The 17626-nt window shown below is 51.8% G+C and overlaps 1 protein-coding gene across 1 annotated transcript in view; it reads left to right on the top strand.

Moving 5' to 3' along the window:
• BHMG1 (basic helix-loop-helix and HMG-box containing 1) overlaps positions 1–17626 on the top strand; it is a 36691-nt gene that overhangs the window by 16965 nt on the left and 2100 nt on the right. The window contains exons 4-12 of the mRNA XM_009194758.4: positions 4566–4677; positions 7700–7837; positions 8864–9109; positions 10393–10501; positions 11609–11709; positions 13623–13778; positions 14162–14235; positions 16749–16937; positions 17009–17253. Coding sequence (XP_009193022.2) covers positions 4566–4677; positions 7700–7837; positions 8864–9109; positions 10393–10501; positions 11609–11709; positions 13623–13778; positions 14162–14235; positions 16749–16937; positions 17009–17253 — 1370 coding nt within the window. The remainder of the gene's footprint in view (positions 1–4565; positions 4678–7699; positions 7838–8863; positions 9110–10392; positions 10502–11608; positions 11710–13622; positions 13779–14161; positions 14236–16748; positions 16938–17008; positions 17254–17626) is intronic.

Below are 17626 nucleotides of genomic sequence, written 5' to 3'. Positions count from 1 at the left end.
TGGAATTCTCCCCAGGCCTCAGCCTACTTATTTACCATGTATCCTCTGCTGTCTTCAGAACCCCTCTTCTCCTCCCTCTTCATCCTTCCCTCAACTGCATCATGGGATCCAACTCCACAGACAACCCGCGTCCCGGGGCCATGGGACATGCTCAGTCCGGTGCTCCGTGCCATAGCGGGAGCTGTGATGAATTGCCTCTCCTGTATTAGAGATTTGAGGTGCAGCTTCGATTCAGAGCGTCCTTCCTCACCACTCTGGCTGGTGAATTGCCCCCTGCCCCATCTGATCCTGTAGGTTCTCCCTCTGACCATGAACACCTGCAGTGTATCACTGCAATTACTTCCTTGTTTCCGACCTCCTTTAGGTGGAGTTCAGCGAGAGCCATAAAGGAGACATCTCTGTCCGCCTTGCCCACAGGGCCTAGCATAAAGCAGAGAGCAGTAACAACTGTTCCCAACTTACTGAGAGTTCTAGGTGTCAGGTCTTGAGTGCTGAGTGTCTCAGATACATCTCTCACTTAACTCTCCCACAAGACTTGTGAGAGATGTATGGCTATGCTCATTCTTTGGTTTGAGGAAACTGAAGTGCAGAGAATAGTCACATCGCCCACAGGCACAGAGTTAAAATACAGAGAGAGACAGACAGAGAGAGAGAGGGAGGGATTCAGATGTGGCCAGGCACAGTGGCTCATGCCTGTAATACCAGCACTTTGGAAGGCTGAAGCAGGGAGATTGCTAGAGTTTCAGAGTTCAAGACCAGCCTGGGCAATGTGGCAAAACTCCATCTCTACAAAAAATACAAAAATTAACCAGCCATGGTACCCACTACCCAGGAGGCTGAAGCAGGAGGATAGCTTGAGCCTGGGAAGTGGAGGTTGCAATGAGCCGAGATCATACCACTGCACTCCAGCCTGAGCAACAGAGTAAGACCCCGTCTTAAAAGAGAGAGAGTCGGCCGGGCGCGGTGGCTCGAGCCTGTAATCCCAGCACTTTGGGAGGCCGAGACGGGCGGATCACGAGGTCAGGAGATGGAGACCATCCTGGCTAACACGGTGAAACCCCGTCTCTACTAAAAAATACAAAAAACTAGCCGGGCGAGGTGGTGGGCACCTGTAGTCCCAGCTACTCGGGAGGCTGAGGCAGGAAAATGGTGTAAACCCAGGAGGCGGAGCTTGCAGTGAACTGAGATCCGGCCACTGCACTTCAGCCCAGGCTACAGAGTGAGACTCCGTCTCAAAAAAAAAAAAAAAAAAAGAGAGAGAGTCAGATGTATCTCACTCCAAAGGCTCTTCCCTTCAACCATTCTGCCACTCAAGGCTCAATACATGTTTGTTGAATGACTGAATGAGCCCCCTTGGTTGGGACAGTTACAGGACCTGTTGATCTTACCTTCAGTAGGTCTTTGAGAGTTCAGACTCTGGTGTAGCCTCCAAACTAACCTTCCTGAAGTTGCAATTACTGAGGCTTCTGTCTTGAAATCTGGGATGATGCCCAATTGCTTTCTACATAAAACCTTTATACTAGTAATAATAAGTAACATTTATATATTACTTCATGGTTTATAAGGACTTTTTCTTATCGAGTGCCAACCATGTGCTCAAAACCTGGTATTAGAGATAATAAGCTTAAAAAGACTGAGGCCAGGTGTGGTGACTCATGCCTGTAATCTCAGCTCACTGCAACCTTTGCTTCCTGGGTTCTAGTGATTCTCCTGCCTCAGCCTCCCGAGCAGCTGAGATTACAGGCACGCCCCACCACGCCCAGCCAATTTTTGTATTTTATTTTATTTTTATTTTATTTATTTTTTATTATTTATTTTTTTGGCGAGACAGAGATATACTCTTGTTGCCCAGGTTGGAGTGCAATGGTGCGATCTCAGCTCACTGCATCCTCTGACTCCCAGGTTCAAGCGATTCTCCTGCCTCAGCCTCCCGAGTAGCTGGGATTACAGGCATGTGCCACCATGCCTGGCTAATTTTGTATTTTTAGTAGAGACAGGGTTTCACCGTGTTGCCCAGGCTGATCTTGAACTCCTGACCTCAGGTGATCCACCCACCTCGGCCTCCCAAAGTGCTGGGATTACAGGCGTGAGCCACCACGTCCGGCCAGTTTTTGTATTTTAGTAGAGACAGGGTTTTACCATGTTGGCCAGGCTGGTCTCGAACTCCTGACCTCAGGTCAGGTGATCCAGCCGCCTTGGCCTCCCAAAGTGCTGGGATGACAGATGTGAACCACCACGCCTGGCCAGTTTTTGTATTTTAGTAGAAACAGGGTTTCACCATGTTGGCCAGGCTGGTCTCGAACTCCTGACCTCAGGTCAAGTGATCCGGCTGCCTTGGCCTCCCAAAGTGCTGGGATTACAGGCATGAGCCACCGTGCCTGGTAATATAGGCCATTTTTGAATCCCTTGTTATACTCTTTTATTTATAATGCTTATCACGCAGACTCTGCTGGGTGATTTCACATACCCTAATTTATTTAGTTCTAATGACAATCATCTGAGCTGGAATTAATATCCTCATTCCCATCACACAGATGAGAAAAACGAGGCTCAAAGAACTAAAAATGCCATGTTGCCAATACACAGCCGGAAAGTGGCAGATTGGCCCCAGGTTCTCCAAAACCAGTGTCCTCTCTGCTGAGTCACCTCTGTCTCTTAGATCACAGAGTTAGATTATAGCTTCCTTCTGTGGACCACGCTGAATCATTTCAGTGACTGTCTGTGTTTTATACAACAGCTTCGCATGAGTCCCTTCATCAGACCATGTTTTCTGATTTGGAGTTGGGAAGATGATTGCTGTTGTATTATTTTTCTAGGGATCCAGTTTGATTTGAAAAGTACTTCCTGGTGTTCTTCCCTCACCATTTCCCCAGAATAACTCCTTCTACTCTTCAGATCTCAGTTTATTTATTTATTTGAGACAGAGTCTCTCTGTCACCCAGGCTGGAGTGAAGTGGCATGATCTCGGCTCACTGCAACCTCCACCGCCTGGGTTCAGGTGATTCTCCTGCCTCCACCTCCCAAGTAGCTGAGACTACAGGTGTGCACCACTACACCTGGCTAATTTTTGTATTTTTAGTAGAGGCTGGGTTTCGCCATCTTGGCCAGGATGGTCTTGAACTCCTGACCTCAAGTGATCCGCCCGCCTCGGCCTCCCAAAGTGCTGGGATTACAGGCATGAGCCACCACGCCCGGCCTGGGTCTCAGTTTAAGTGCTACTTCTTCAGAGAGGCCTTTTCAGACACCCTAATTTTGGAAGCCCTTGTTATACTCTTTTATTTATAATGCTTATCACACAGTCGATCATTTTCGATAATTGGTGAGTTTATTAAGATGTGTTGCTCTCACTAGATTGTAAGCTCCATGAAGTCGAAAAAAAGCATGTCCAGTTTACCCTGACACACCTGGCCCCTAGTCAGTCATAGTCTCTTTTAGCTTTGTGACTCCAGTACCAACTCAGGAGGTATTTGGTGGCTGCATGGATGATGCCTGTGGGGCAGGAGACATCCTTCATGGTGCTTTGGGGAGACTCATTCCTTCGACAATGCCTGGTTTAGTGACCTCTCAATTCTGTGTGCTTGGGATGAGAAACCAATTTGCTAGTCTCACCCTTCACTAGTTCATGGTCAGTGGCAGAGAATGATGGATGATTATAAAACAGTGTGGCAAGTGCCTTCGTGGAGGTAGGCCCAGGGTGTCACAAGAGTGCAGGAGGGGGTCAGGTGAGGTGGCTCAAGCCTGATCCCAGCATTTTGGGAGGCTGAGGCGGGCAGATCATTTGAGGTGGTCAAGAGTTCAAGACCAGCCTGACCAACATGGTGAAATCCCATCTCTACTAAAAATACAAAATTACTCAGGCGTGGTAGTGCATGCCTATAATACTAGCATCTTGGGAGGCTAAGGCAGGAGAATCGAATCGCTTGAACCCAGGAAGTGGAGGTTGCAGTGAGCTGAGATCGCACATTGCACTCTAACCTGGGTGACAAGGGCAAACCTCTGTCTCCAAAAAACAAAAAAAGCGCGGGAGGGAACAGCTGACCCAGCCTGGGTGAGGGGGCAGAGAGGTGGCACTTCTGGAAGAGGAGACCACTGTGCAGAGGCTCAGAGGGGGAGAAGCTGGTGAGGGAGTTCATGGGGAGAAGACGAGGGCTTTGCAGATAGAGAGTAATACAGCATGAGCGAGGAGCCAGGCGAGACGCCAGGGAGTGTGTGCCAAAAACTGCACCAGGAGATTCTCACTCTGCTGCTCCATCTCTGCAGCCTTTTCTTGAGACAGTCTTGCTCTGTTGCCCAGGCTGGAGTGCCATGGCAAGATCTCAGCTCACTACAACCTCCACCTCTCAGGTTCAAGCAATTCTCCTGCTTCAGCCTCCTGAGTAGCTGGGACTACCAGCGTGCACCACCATGCCTGGCTTATTTTTGTATTTTTAGTAGAGATGGGGTTTCTCCATGTTGGTCCGGCTGGTCACAAACTCCCAACCTCAGTTGATCTGCCCTCCTCGGCCTCCCAGAGTGCTGAGATTACAGGCGTGAGCCTGGCCAACCGTGTCTTTCTTTCGAGGCAGAAGGAGATTCTGGTGCATGTCCTGCAGTACATTCAGTACCTCCAGAGAAACATCGATGCCGCCAAGGCCTTGTTCAAATGCCACACCACCACTGGGGAAGGTGGACTTGCGGGTAAGTAGTTCAGCCAGTGTTTCCTGGTGCCTGCGATGTGCCAAGTGTTGTTCCAGCCATCAGGGATACTGAGTGACCCTTGTATGAAGGCCTGGTATAGGAGACAAAGTCAGAAAGATATGCAAGATGCCATGGGAACTCAGAGAAGAGGGGCCTTGGAGCTGGGCCTTCAGGACAGTAGGAGATTCAGGGAAGCCCAGCCAGGCAGAAGAAACAGGCCAGGCACAGTGGCTCACGCCTGTAATCCCAGCACTTTGGGAGGCCGAGGCAGGCGGATCGCTTAAGGTCAAGAGTTCGAGACCAACCTGGCCAACATGGCGAAACCCCGTGTCTACTAAAAATATAAAAATTAGTGGGGCGTGGTGGCGGGCACCTGCAATACCAGCTACTCCGGAGGTTGAGGCAGGAGAATCACTTGAACCTGGGAGGCGGAGGTTGCTGTGAGCTGAGATCACACCACTGCACCCTAGCCTGGGCGACACAGCAAGACTCTGTCTCAAAATAATAATAATAATAATAATAATAATAATACATAAATAAAATAAATCTGATCATGACCTTCCCCTGGCATAAATCCCTCAGTAATTTTCATCTTCTTCACTTCCCTCCATAGCCTGATGCTGGAAGCCCTTTGGGATCTCATCCCTGCCTTCCTAGTCCCTGCCAAACCTCCCCAGCCTCATCTTCTAGCATTCTGCCAGCATATTTTATTTATTTATTTGTGGGTTTTTTTGTTTTTTTGTTGTTTCATTTGTGTGTGTATGTGTGTGTGTGTGGTTTTTTTTTTGTTTGTTTTTTTTTTGAGATGGAATATCATTCTGTTACCTAGGCTGGAGTGCAATGGCGCGCTATCGGCTCACTGCCTCCTGGGTTCAAGCGATTCTCTTGACTCGGCCTTCCAAGTAGCTGGGACCACAGGCATGCCTCACCACACCCGGCTAATTTTTGTATTTTTAGTAGAGATGAGGTTTCGCCATGTTGGCCAGGCTTATTTATTCATTTTTATTTATTTATTTTTTTGAGACGAAGTCTCTCTTTCTGTCGCCCAGGCTGGAGTGCAGTGGCACAATCTCGGCTCACTGCAACCTCTGCCTCCCAGGCCTCTACAAGTATATTTTACACTACAGTAACAGTGACAGCACCCAGCACATCTAGCCTTAGGGGACTGATGTATTCCTGGTGCTGTGGTATGTTTTTTTCATTTTTTTGAGGCAGAGTTTAACTCTTGTTGCCCAGGCTGGAGTGCAGTGGCACGATCTCGGCTCAGCGCAACCTCTGTCTCCCCGATTCAAGCGATTCTCCTGCCTCAGCCTCCCAAGTAGCTGGGATTACAGGCACCCACCACCATGTCCGGCTAATTTTTTTGTATTTTTAGTAGAGACGGTGTTTTGCCATACTGGCCAGGCTGGTCTCGAACTGCTGACCTCTGGTGATCCACCCACCTCGGCCTCTCAAAGTGCTTGGATTACAGCCATGAGCCACCGCTCCTGGCCTCTTTTTTTTTTTTTTTTTTTTGAGACAGGGTCTCACTCTGTCACCCAGGCTAGAATGCAGTGGCATGATCATGGCTCACTGTAACCTCAAACTCCCAGGACTCAAACTCCAGGGGTCAAGCAATCCTCCTGCCTCAGACTTCTAAGTAGGTTGTACTATAGGCACGTGCCACCAACATCCAGATAATTTTTTTTTTTTTTTTTGAGATGGAGTCTCTCTCTAGCTGTAACTGGGACTAGAGGTGCATGCCACCACACCCAGCTAATTTTTATATTTTTAGTAGAGACGGGAGTTTGCCGTGGTTGCCAGGCTGGTCTCACCTCAAGTGATCTACCCATCTCAGCCTCCTAAAGTGCTGAGATGACAGATGTGAGCCATCGTGCCTGTCTCTGGCTAATATTTTTGTTTGTTTTTTTTTTTGTAGAGACAGAGTCTCACTATGTTGTCCAAGCTGGTCTTAAACTCCTGGGTTCAAGCGATCCTCCCGCCTTGGCCTCCCAAAGTGCTGGGATTATAGGAGTGGGTCACCAAGTCTGACTTATTTCTATGTATTAACTCACATTTAATCCTCAGGACAAATACAGAAGGGAAAAGCTAGTGTGGCCCCGTTTTGCAGGTGATGAAACTGAAGCACAGAGAGGTTAAGGTCACAGAGATGAACCTGAGTCAGGACCTGGCTCAGAGCCCACACACATCATCTCCATGCCATGCAGACCTCCAATCACACCCAGTGACTTGCCGTCCCCAGACACCCCGCACGTGTCTTCTCATGCCTGCAAACTCTTACTCAGATAGTTTCTTTTTATTCTTTTTTTTTTTTAGGCGGAGTCTCGCTCTTTTGCCCAGGCTGGAGTGAAGTGGCGTAATTTCGGCTCACTGCAAGCTCCACCGCCTGGGTTCAAGCGATTCTCCTGCCTCGGCCTCCCGAGTAACTGGGATTACAGGCACCCGCCGCCACACCCAGCTAATTTTTGTCCCTAACATGTAGTGTAGAGGACTGGTCATGAAGTGAGAGACTGGAGTCAGGGAGATGAGGAAAGACACTGTTCGGAGTGATCTAGACAGGGGACAATTAGGCCCAAGCGAGCTCTGTAGCTGAGAATGTGGATAGAAGTGAGTAAACCTAGGAGATGTTAACGAGGAAGAATCAAGAGGCCAGAGGGAAAGGCCCCAGTGGGGGAGTTGGGTAGGGACACTCACTGTGTTGAGGAAGGCTGGAGGAGAAGCTGGTGTGGGCGGGGAGAGGGTGAAGCGAAGCATCTTCAAGGTGCCCAGTCTGGGGAAGTGTTGATTCCGTTCTCCCCCTGGGCCAAGGCCCAAAACAGCCCTGAAGAAACCTGAGTTCTCACCCTCTACTTTCACAGTCCTGACTGAGCGGCCTTGGATAAGCCCTCAGTTTTCACACTGTAAAGTCAGCCTGGGGTCCCACCCTGACCCGGGACTGAGGAGCATTGTCTAGAAGACAGGAACTGCCGCTGGGTGCAGATAGAGTGCGGGATCTGACCTGTTTCCCTCTCCATCCCTGCAGGGCTGAGTCAGAATCCAGCCTGGGGCCCAGCTAGGCGGAGGAGACACTCTACCCCCTCCAGCTCCCCAAGCTCTCAGAAGTCCCGTCTCCAGGGGGCGTGCCAGAGGCCTCGGAAGAAGAAGCTGACCCAGGCATCAGGTACAAGCTGTCACTGGAGGCGGAACCAGAAGCCCAGGTCATCCGGGAGCAGGGCTCCTTCTCCAGGGATGTCCTTACTCTGGGGGCCTTCTCAGCACCCTATGCCTGGGTTCAACTCCCAACTCCTCCTTGTATTAACACTGAGGCTTCACACCCAGAAATTTGGGGTTCACTGGTCTATGGCAGAACCTGGGAATCAGTATTTTTTTTTTTTTTTTTTTTTTTGAGACAGAGTCTCGCTTTGTCCACCAGGCCGGAGTGCAGTGGCGCATCTCGGCTCACTGCCCCCTCTGCCTCCCAAGTTGAAGCTATTCTCCTGCCTCAGCCTCCCAAGTAGCTGGGATTGCAGGCACCTGCTGCCATGCTCAGCTAATTTTTGTATTTTTAGTAGAGACAGGGTTTCACCATGTTGGCCAGGCTGGTCCTGAGCTCCTGACCTCAAGTAATCTGCCTGCCTTGGCCTCCCGAAGCGCTGAGATTACAGGCGTGAGCTACTGCTCCTGGTCAGTGTTTTTTTGTTTGTTTGTTTGTTTGTTTTTTGAGACAGAGTCTCGCTCTGTCGCCCAGGCTGGAGTGCAGTGGCGCGATCTCGGCTCACTGCAAGCTCTGCCTCCCGGGTTCACACCATTCTCCTGCCTCAACCTCCCCAGTAGCTGGGACCACAGGTGCCCACTACCACACCCAGCTAATTTTTTCTGTTTTAGTAGAGGCGGGGTTTCACCACGTTAGCCAGGATGGTATCAATCTCCTGACCTTGTGATTTGCCTGTCTCGGCCTCCCAAAGTGCTGGGATTACAGGCGTGAGCCACCGCACCCACCCTGCCTGGTGTTTTTTAAAGATCACAAGATGATTCTCACACGTGGACAGGGGTTGAACAAAGCGGCCTGTGATTGAGGATCTGGGCATACCCATACCGGGCCAGGCATAGCTTTGACACAGACACGGACATTTCCCACCTGAACCCTATTCTGGTGACAGGCAGGTGACCCCCAGGCCCCTGTAACACCTGAACTCTGCTTCCCCAGAAAGCCAGACTCGGACCCCGAAGCCTCGCCGCTCCCTGGCCCTGAGCAAGCCTGAGAAGCTGGTGACCCCATCCCCAGACCAGAAAGGAAGCAGCACAGCGGGGACCACCACCCCTCCAAGGTGCCCTGACTCCTGTGGTCACCCGAGGCCTGCATCATCCTCGCCTCCAGCTGATAGAAAAGGAGGACAGTCCCAGCTGACACTGCTGGATCTGGCCGAGGACACCATCCACTGTGGCATCTCGAGTGGGTCTCTTTCCTCACTCTGAACTTACTCTTTCATTGAGATGCCACTTTGGGGGCACCTGCTGTGTACCAGACACAGTACCAGTAGTGAGGGCTGCAGCAGTGAATAGGAAACACCGCGTCTCACTTCTCAAGCTTGTGGCCTTGCTCTGGTGGTCTTCATCGCAGGCTGTGTCGTGGCTCTAAGGGTGGGACGAGATCAGCATCGTCTTGTGTGGGTTTCCCATCACAGAACCGGGGAGGAGGGCAGGGCCTCCACCTCAGGCCTCACTGGGCTTTCCTGTACCCCAGTCACTGCACTGGTTTGGAAAAGGTGTGGTGATGTGTTCAAGCAGAGAGCTAGGCGAGAGGGAGGGAGTTCGGAGCTCAAGGCTTTGAGGCCTCAAGTCATCTCGTTCCTCTATTTGTTCATTCAGCCTTTTATTTTTTCTTTTTTCTTTTTTTTTTTTTTTGAGATGGAATCTTGCTCTGTCGCCCAGGCTGGAGTGCAGTGGCATGATCTCGGCTCACTGCAACCTCTGCCTCCTGGATTCAAGCGATTCTTCTGCCTCAGTCTCATGAGTAGCTGGGACAGGCGCCTGCCCCCATGCCTGGCTAATTTCTGGTTTTTGTTTGTTTGTTTGTTTTTTGGGTTTTTTTTGAGACGGAGTCTCACTCTGTCGCCCTGGCTGGAGTACAGTGGCACAATCTCAGCTCACTGCAACCTCCTTATCCTGGGTTCAAGTGATTCTCCTGCCTTAGACTCTCGAGTAGCTGGGACTGCAGGCGCATGCCACCATGGCCAGCTAATTTTTTTTGTTTTTTTTAGTACAGATGGGGTTTCACCGTGTTAGCCAGGATGGTCTTGAACTCCTGACTTCGTGATCTGCCCGCCTTGGCCTCCCAAAGTACTGGGATTACAGGCGTGAGCCACTGCACCCAGCCTTAATTTTTGTATTTTTAGTAGAGACGGGGTTTCACCATCTTGGCCAGGCTGGTCTTGAACGCCTGACTTCGTGATCCACCCGCCTCGGCCTCCCAAAGTGCAGGGGTTACAGGCATGAGCCACTGTGCCCGGCCCCCATTACAGCTTCTGATAGGGATGTGGGATTCAAAAAACCCAGGGGTGATTTGGGGCACCCCTCAGCCTCACACCGATGCGACGCCCTGCATCCTGAGGTTTGGACTAGGATTGGGGAGTGAGAGGGTGTGTGGCAGAAGCTGGCACCCCTTTGTCCCCTGCGTCTGGGCTTCCTGGAATTTGGCCCAGTCCCCAGGCATGCTCACCCTGATCTGCCCCTTAGGCTGCTGGTGCCAGGGCAGTGTCCAGGATGACGTGCCTTTCCCTGCGCTCCTGGCCCAGGAAGATGTGGCGAGGATCCATTTTCTCAACAAGACCCAGCCCTATCCCAGGTAAGAGAGTCCCCAGGGCACTGACTGCGGCGCTGAGGCGTTTGGTCTGGCGTGGGTGACGGGTAGTGGGAAGAGAGGCCAAGGTGTGTCCTCTGCGGGTGCCCCTTGAGCACCAGTGGGGGCCCAGCTTTGTGCCTGCCACTGTGAGCTCGCAGGAAAGCCTGACTTCCCATTTCCTGGACATGGTCACAGCTTCCTCACCAGTCTCTCTGCCTCCTCTATCTCCCCTCCATCTCATCCTCATGGACCACATGGCTTTTCCAACACAGAGACCTTGACCATGGAGGTTGTGGCTTAAAGCCTTTCCTCAGTGCCTGCAGCATACAGTCCAATATCTTTCTTTTTTTTTTAAGACAGGGTCTCACTCTGTCGCTCAGGCTGGAGACCAGTAGCGCAATCATAGGTTACTGCAGCCTCAACCTTCAGGGCTCAAGCCATCCTCCTGCCTCAGCTTCCTGAGTAGCTGGGACCACAGGCACACACCACCACACCCAGCTAATTTTTTTTATGTTTATTTTTTGTAGAAATAAGGTCCCCTTATGTTGCCTAGGCTGGTCTTGAACTGCTGGGCTCAAGCAATCCTCCCACTTCAGCCTCCCAAAGTGCTGGGATTACAGGTATGGGCCACTGCGCCCGGCCCCGATATTTTACCTGGCCTGTGAGACTTTTAGTGGCCCCCAACTCACCTCGTCAGCCCTCTCTCCTGTCCTTCACCCATGACTCACACTTCACACCACCACACATTCACCATTCCCCAGGAGCCCTGCGCCAGCCCCTCTGAGCTTCTCACATTCCAGTACTTCTTCCTGGATAGCCTGCTTCCCTGTGCCCCTGGAAAACCACCCATCCCTCAGGCTGAGCCCACTGCCCTCCACTGGCTCATCCTCCAATGCCCTCGGTCACAGCACTGCCCTGTCGTCTGCAGCGCCTGCTTACGGGCTGGGCTCTCCTCATGAGACTGTAAGCTCTCTGAGGATGGGAGTCTCAACTGACTGAGCTTTATGCCCCCAGCACTCCCCCAGGGGCCAGTGCAGAGCGCCAAAGGGCCCTATAGCAGTTTCCAGCCCGGGGCCTGTGTGTCTGACTCTGAAACTCCATCTCTTGCAGGCAGAAGCTGGTGTTCTATGATTCCAGCGAGGATGTGGACAAAGGGTCCCTAGATGCTGACCCTTGGCTTCCTGCCTGGACCCCAGAGAACAGCCCCCAAGGTGACTGCAACTCTGTCTTTCCTCCTTGTAGGCTGGTGTGGGCCTTCCCATACTTCCAGTCTGAGGATTTCTATGGAAGAGGGTAGGCAGGAAAGGGAATAGAGATCCCCTAAGCACAGGGAAGGCAAACATGCAGTGTACCTGCCATCTGTCCACCACCGCTGCCATGGCAGACATTGCTAATCAATCACCACTCTTTCCTTGAGCCCAGACACTGCCTCAGAATCGTTCTGGGTCTTTTTGGTTTGTTTGTTTTATTTTTTGAGATAGGGTTTCACTCTGTCGTCCAGGCTGGAGTGCAGTGGCGCAATCTCAGCTCACTTCAACCTCTGTCTCCTGCCTCGGCCTCCCAAGTAGCAGGGATTACAGGTGCCCACCACCATGCCTGGCTAATTTCTGTATTTTTAGTAGAGATGGGGTTTCACCATGTTGGCCAGGCTGGTCTCATACTCCTGACCCAAGGTGATCCACCCGCCTCAGCCTCCCAAAGTGCTGGGATTACAGGTGTGAGCCACCCCTCGGACCTCTTTTTGTGTTTTTGTTTTGTTTTTTCTTTTGAGACAAGTTCTCACCCTGAGACTGGAGTGCAGTGGCACAATCACAGCTCACTGAGGCCTCCAGTTCCTGGACTCGAGGGATTGTCCTGCCTCAGCTTCTCAGAGAGCTGGGATTACAGCCACATGCCACTGCTCTTGACCTCAGAATCCATTTTTTTTTTTTTTTTTTTTTGAGACAGAGTTTTGCTCTTGTCACCCAGGCTGGAATGCAATGGCGCTATCTCGGCTCACTGCAACCTCTACCTCCCAGGTTCAAGTGATTCTGCGTCAGCCTCTGAGTAGCTGGCATTACAGGTGTGCACCACCACACCCAGCAAATTTTTATATTTTTAGTAGAGATAGGATTTCACTATGTTGTCCAGGCTGATCTTGAACTCCTGACCTCAAGTGATCCATCTGCCTCAGCCTCCCAAAGCGCTGGGATTACAGGCATGAGCCACCGCACCTGACCTCAGAATCTTTCTTATTGTAGAGCTGCAGGTAGTTATAATCAGCCTATGGGATTTTGTACATTATGATATTGATTTTTCTTTTTTTTTGGCCATCCCTGACATAATGCCAAACGTCACTTCGCTTCATTTCTTCTTCTTCTTCTTTTTTTTTTTAATGTTGAGAAAGGGTCTCACTCTGTCACCCAGGCTGGAGTGCAGTGGCACGATCTCGGCTCACTGCAACCTCTGCTCCCAGGTTCAGGCAATTCTCCCGCCTCAGCCTCCTGAGTAACTGGGACTACAGGCACATGCCACTACCCCCAGCTAAGTTTTGTATTTTTTAGTAGAGACAGGGTTTCACCATGTTAGCCAGGCTGGTCTTCAATTCCTGACCTCAAGTGATCCGCCTGCCTTGGCCTCCCAAAGTGCTGGGATTACAGGCGTGAGCCATCGTGCCCAGCTGCCTCTTCATTTCTCCAATCAAGAATTCAAAATGGGCCGGGCGCGGTGGCTCAAGCCTGCAATCCCAGCACTTAGGGAGGCCGAGACGGGCGGATCACGAGGTCAGGAGATCGAGACCATCCTGGCTAACACGGTGAAACCCCGTCTCTACTAAAAAATACAAAAAACTAGCTGGGCGTAGGTGGTGGGCGCCTGTAGTCCCAGCTACTCGGGAGGCTGAGGCAGGAGAATGGCCTAAACCTGGGAGGCGGAGCTTGCAGTGAGCTGAGATCCGGCCACTGTACTCCAGCCTGGGTGACAGAGCAAGACTCCGTCTCAAAAAAAAAAAAAAAAAAAGAATTCAAAATGAGAAACTGAGATTCGCTTTCCGAAGCATCAGGCACTATCTCCTCAACGCCAGCTGCTGTGCTAGGGCAGAGGGTGATCTCTAGCCACACCCCTGAGTCTACTGTTTCCTTTCCAGGGAGCCCACTGTCCCTGGGGCCTCCCCAGATTGATGTCTGGAGTGGAACAGGCCACCCAAGTGAGATCCTCGGGCTCAGCCCTAGCCTTTTCAGCTCCCCAGGGAAACTGCTGCCAGACGAGATCTTGGAGGATGGCACAGAGTACCTGACTCAAGGTGAGGCCCGAGCCTGGCCCTGATGCTTAGTTCATTCGGGAAACATACGGCGGCCAGGCCTGCATGGGGCCGTCCTGGGTGCCCAGGGTAAATCCTGCCCTGGCCCTGCCTCAAGGAGCCCACAGCCTAGTAGGGGAGCAGCCACAGGCTGGTGTGGTGCGTGTGTGGCTTTAGAAGCCCATAGCAGGACTTGGGCTCACTTTGTGTGTTGGAAGTGACCCAGGGGAGTGGGCTGTGAGTGGGATTTGGAAACAGGGTGGGAGATCCTGAAGGAAAACGCCAGAGACGGGGACTCCAGCTAGCAGGGACAGCGTGGCCGAAGCTTGGCGGTGTGGGAGAAGCATTTCTGCTCTGGCAGCCCCTCTGGTCTCCCTCCCTGGCAGCTTTCTTTGAAGAAGTGTGCTTAGATCTGGAGTCTTCACCTTCAGCCTGCACGCAGGAGGCTCCACTGGAGAAGGTAGACATCCTCTGCCCCTCTGTCCACAGATACATCCGTCCGTCTTTCCACACACGTCACTCACGGCTTCACTCACTCATCCACTCCCTCACCCTTTTTTCAGCCGCCATCTACCCATCTCTCCTTCCACTCATGCTTCTCCTCATCCTTAAAAGCCCCCCACCCTTTGTGCACCTGCCGGTGGCCACCAGATGCTGGCTCTGTGCTGGGCACGTGGAATGAATTGGATAAAAAGGATAAAAGCTGCCAGGTGCCCATAAAAAAAAAAAAAACAACTATTTAATTTTATTTATTTATTTATTTATTTTTTGAGACTGAGATTCCCTGTTGTTGCCCAGGCTGGGGTGCAGTGGCGTGATCTCGGCTCACTGCAACCTCCACTTCCCGGGTTCAAACGGTTCTGCCTCAGCTTCCTGAGTAGCTGGGATTACAGGCGTTTGCCACCACACCCAGCTAATTTTTGTATTTTTAGTAGAGATGGGGTTTCACCATGTTGGCTAGGCTGGTCTCCAACTCCTGACTTGAAGTGATCTGCCCACCTTGGCCTCCCAGAGTGCTGGGATTACAGGTGTGAGCCACCGCACCCAGCTTCCCACATCATTTTACAACTACTATACGAAGCAGGGTCTCCTGTGGCCCCATTTTACAGATGAGGAAACTGAAATCAAAAGACTAGGCTGGGCATAGTGGCTCACACCTGTAATCCCAGCACTTTGAGAGGCTGAGGCGGGTGGATCACCTGAGGTCAGGAGTTCGAGACCAGCCTGGTCAACATGGGGAAACCCCATCTCTACTAAAAATACAAAACTTGGCCGGGCGCGGTGGCTCAAGCCTGTAATCCCAGCACTTTGGGAGGCCAAGATGGGCAGATCACGAGGTCAGGAGATCGAGACCATAACACGGGGAAACCCCCTCTGTACTAAAAAAATACAAAAAACTAGCCGGGCGAGGCAGCGGGCACCTGTAGTCCCAGCTACTCGGGAGGCTGAGGCAGGAGAATGGCATGAACCCAGGAGGCGGAGCTTGCAGTGAGCCGAGATCCAGCCACTGCACTCCAGCCTGGGCGACAGAGTGAGACTCAGTCTCCAAAAAAAAAAAAAAAAATACAAAAATTGTCCGGGTACGGTGGCTTACGCCTATAATCCCAGCATTTTGGGAGGCCGAGGAGGGCATATCACCTGAGGTCAGGAGTTGGAGACAAGTCTGGCCATCATGGTGAAATACCATCTCTACTAAAAATACAAAATTAGCCGGGTGTGGTGGTACATGCCTGTAATCCCAGCTACTCAGGAGGCTGAGGCAGGGGAATCGCTTGAACCTGGGAGGCGGAGGTTGCAGTGAGCCGAGATGGCACCATTGCACTGCAGCCTGGGTAACAAGAGCGAAACCTAGTCTAAAAAAAAGAAAAAAAAAAAAAATAGCAGGGCGTGGCTGGGCGTGGTGGCTCATGCCTGTAATTCCAGCACTTTGGGAGGCTGAGGTGGGCAGATCACCTGAGGTCAGGAGTTTGAGACTAGCCTGACCAATATGATGAAACCCTATCTCTACTAAAAATACAAAAATTAGCTGGGCATGGTGGCGTGCACTTGGAACCCCAGCCACACAGGAGGCCAAGACAGGAGAATCACTTGAACGTGGGAGGCAGAGGTTGCAGTGAACTGAGATCACACCATTGCACTCCAGCCTGAGGGACAAGAGCAAGACTCCATCTCAAAAAAAAAAAAAAAAAAAAGAAAGAAAGAGAGAGAGAGAAAAAGAAAGAGAGAGAGAAAGAGAGAAAGACAGGGTCTTGCTTTGTTGCCCAGGCTGGCTGGAGTGCAGTGTCACCATCATAGATCAGTGCCTTGAACTCCTGGGCTCAAATGACCCTCCCGCTGCAGGTTCCCAGGTAGCTGGGAATACAGGCATGCACCACCATGCCCAGCTGTTTTTTTTTTTTTTAAACTTATTTTTAAATTTAACTTAATTTAATTCCTTTTTTTTTTTTTTGAGACAGAGTCTCACTGTGTTGCCCAGGCTGGAGGGCAGTAGTGCGATCTCAGCTCACGGCAGCCTCCGCCTCCTAGATTTAAGCGATTCTCGTGCCTCAGCCTCCAGAGTAGCTGGGACTACAGGCATCCACCACCACACCCGGCGAATTTTTTAGTATTTTTAGACAGAGTTTCGCCCTGTTAGCCAGGCTGGTTTTGCATTCCTGACCTCAGGTGATTCACCCGCCTCAGCCTCCAAAAGTGTGGGGATTACAGGCATGAGCCTCTGTGCCTGGCCTTTTTTTTCTCTTATTTTTTGTAGAATGAGGTCTTTCTATGTTGCCCAGGCTGGTCTGTAACTCCTGGCCCTGCCGTCCTCCTGCCTCAGCCTCCCAGAGTGTTGGGGTTACAGGCATGAGCCATCACACCCTGCCAATCTGAGCTGCTGCTAATGCTCATGTTACGTCCTAGAAAAGCAGTATTGGGGGGATGAAGGGGCACCACTTGTCTCCCCTCCCATCTTTCTCCCTCGTCATGCCCCAGGACACAGCCTCCAAGGCCCCCAAAGACCCTCCTGAGTCCCACAGCCTGCACCGGTCCTCAGTCTCGCTGGACCACTGCTACCTCTCACTGAGCGGGAATAGCAAGGTGCCATCCAGCTCTAGCTCCAGCTCCAGCTCTAGCTCCAGCTCGGAGGACAGCGACTCAGAGCCCCTGTGGAAGCAGCGAGAGGTGAGAGACACGGCCACACGCCAGGGCCAGCTGGGCCTCCTTCCTCTCTCACCACCCTCTCCCTCCCCCAGGATATGCAGGCCAACCCTGCGGGCATGCCGGGCTCCAGTGAAGAGGACGAAGACACCACATGGACCCCCACCCGGCCGACCTCACCCCTGCCAGCAGCCGAGACAAAGGCCAGGAAGGGCCAAGCAGCCAGAGCCCCTGTGAAGCCCAAGGAGAAGAAGAAAGGCCCCTGCCCACCCCAGATGAAGAAGAAGTGTGTCAATGGCTTCATCATGTTCTGCAGGATGAACCGGAAGCAGTACATCCGGTGGGTAGGGGGGTCCGTCTTTGGCCCTGGGGAAGGCCCTGGCTTCGTTCTCTGCCCGTAGCCTGGCCATGCCGCTCCTCACAGCTGTCTGACACTTTCTCCCCATCCCAGACCCCACAAACTCTTCCTGGACCACAGTTCTTCCCCAGAATTGAACCCGGCCCCATTGTATTGGACAGGGTCCATCCATTGTCAGCGCTGAAATCCAATTCAGACTTTAGCCTTCAGAAAAAAGGACTTTTTTTTGGGGGGTGGGGAGGGGATGGAATCTCACTCTGTTGCCCAGGCTGTAGTGCAGTGGCACAATCACGGCTCACTGCAATGTCTGCCTCCCGGGCTCAAACCACTGCAACCTCTGCCTCCTAGATTCTCC

This window comes from Papio anubis, chromosome 20, assembly GCF_008728515.1.
Source record: "Papio anubis isolate 15944 chromosome 20, Panubis1.0, whole genome shotgun sequence".
NCBI classification, from domain to species: Eukaryota; Metazoa; Chordata; class Mammalia; order Primates; family Cercopithecidae; genus Papio; species Papio anubis.
The sequence above is the reverse complement of the archived record's forward strand: the minus strand, read 5'-3'. Positions and strand labels throughout refer to the sequence as shown.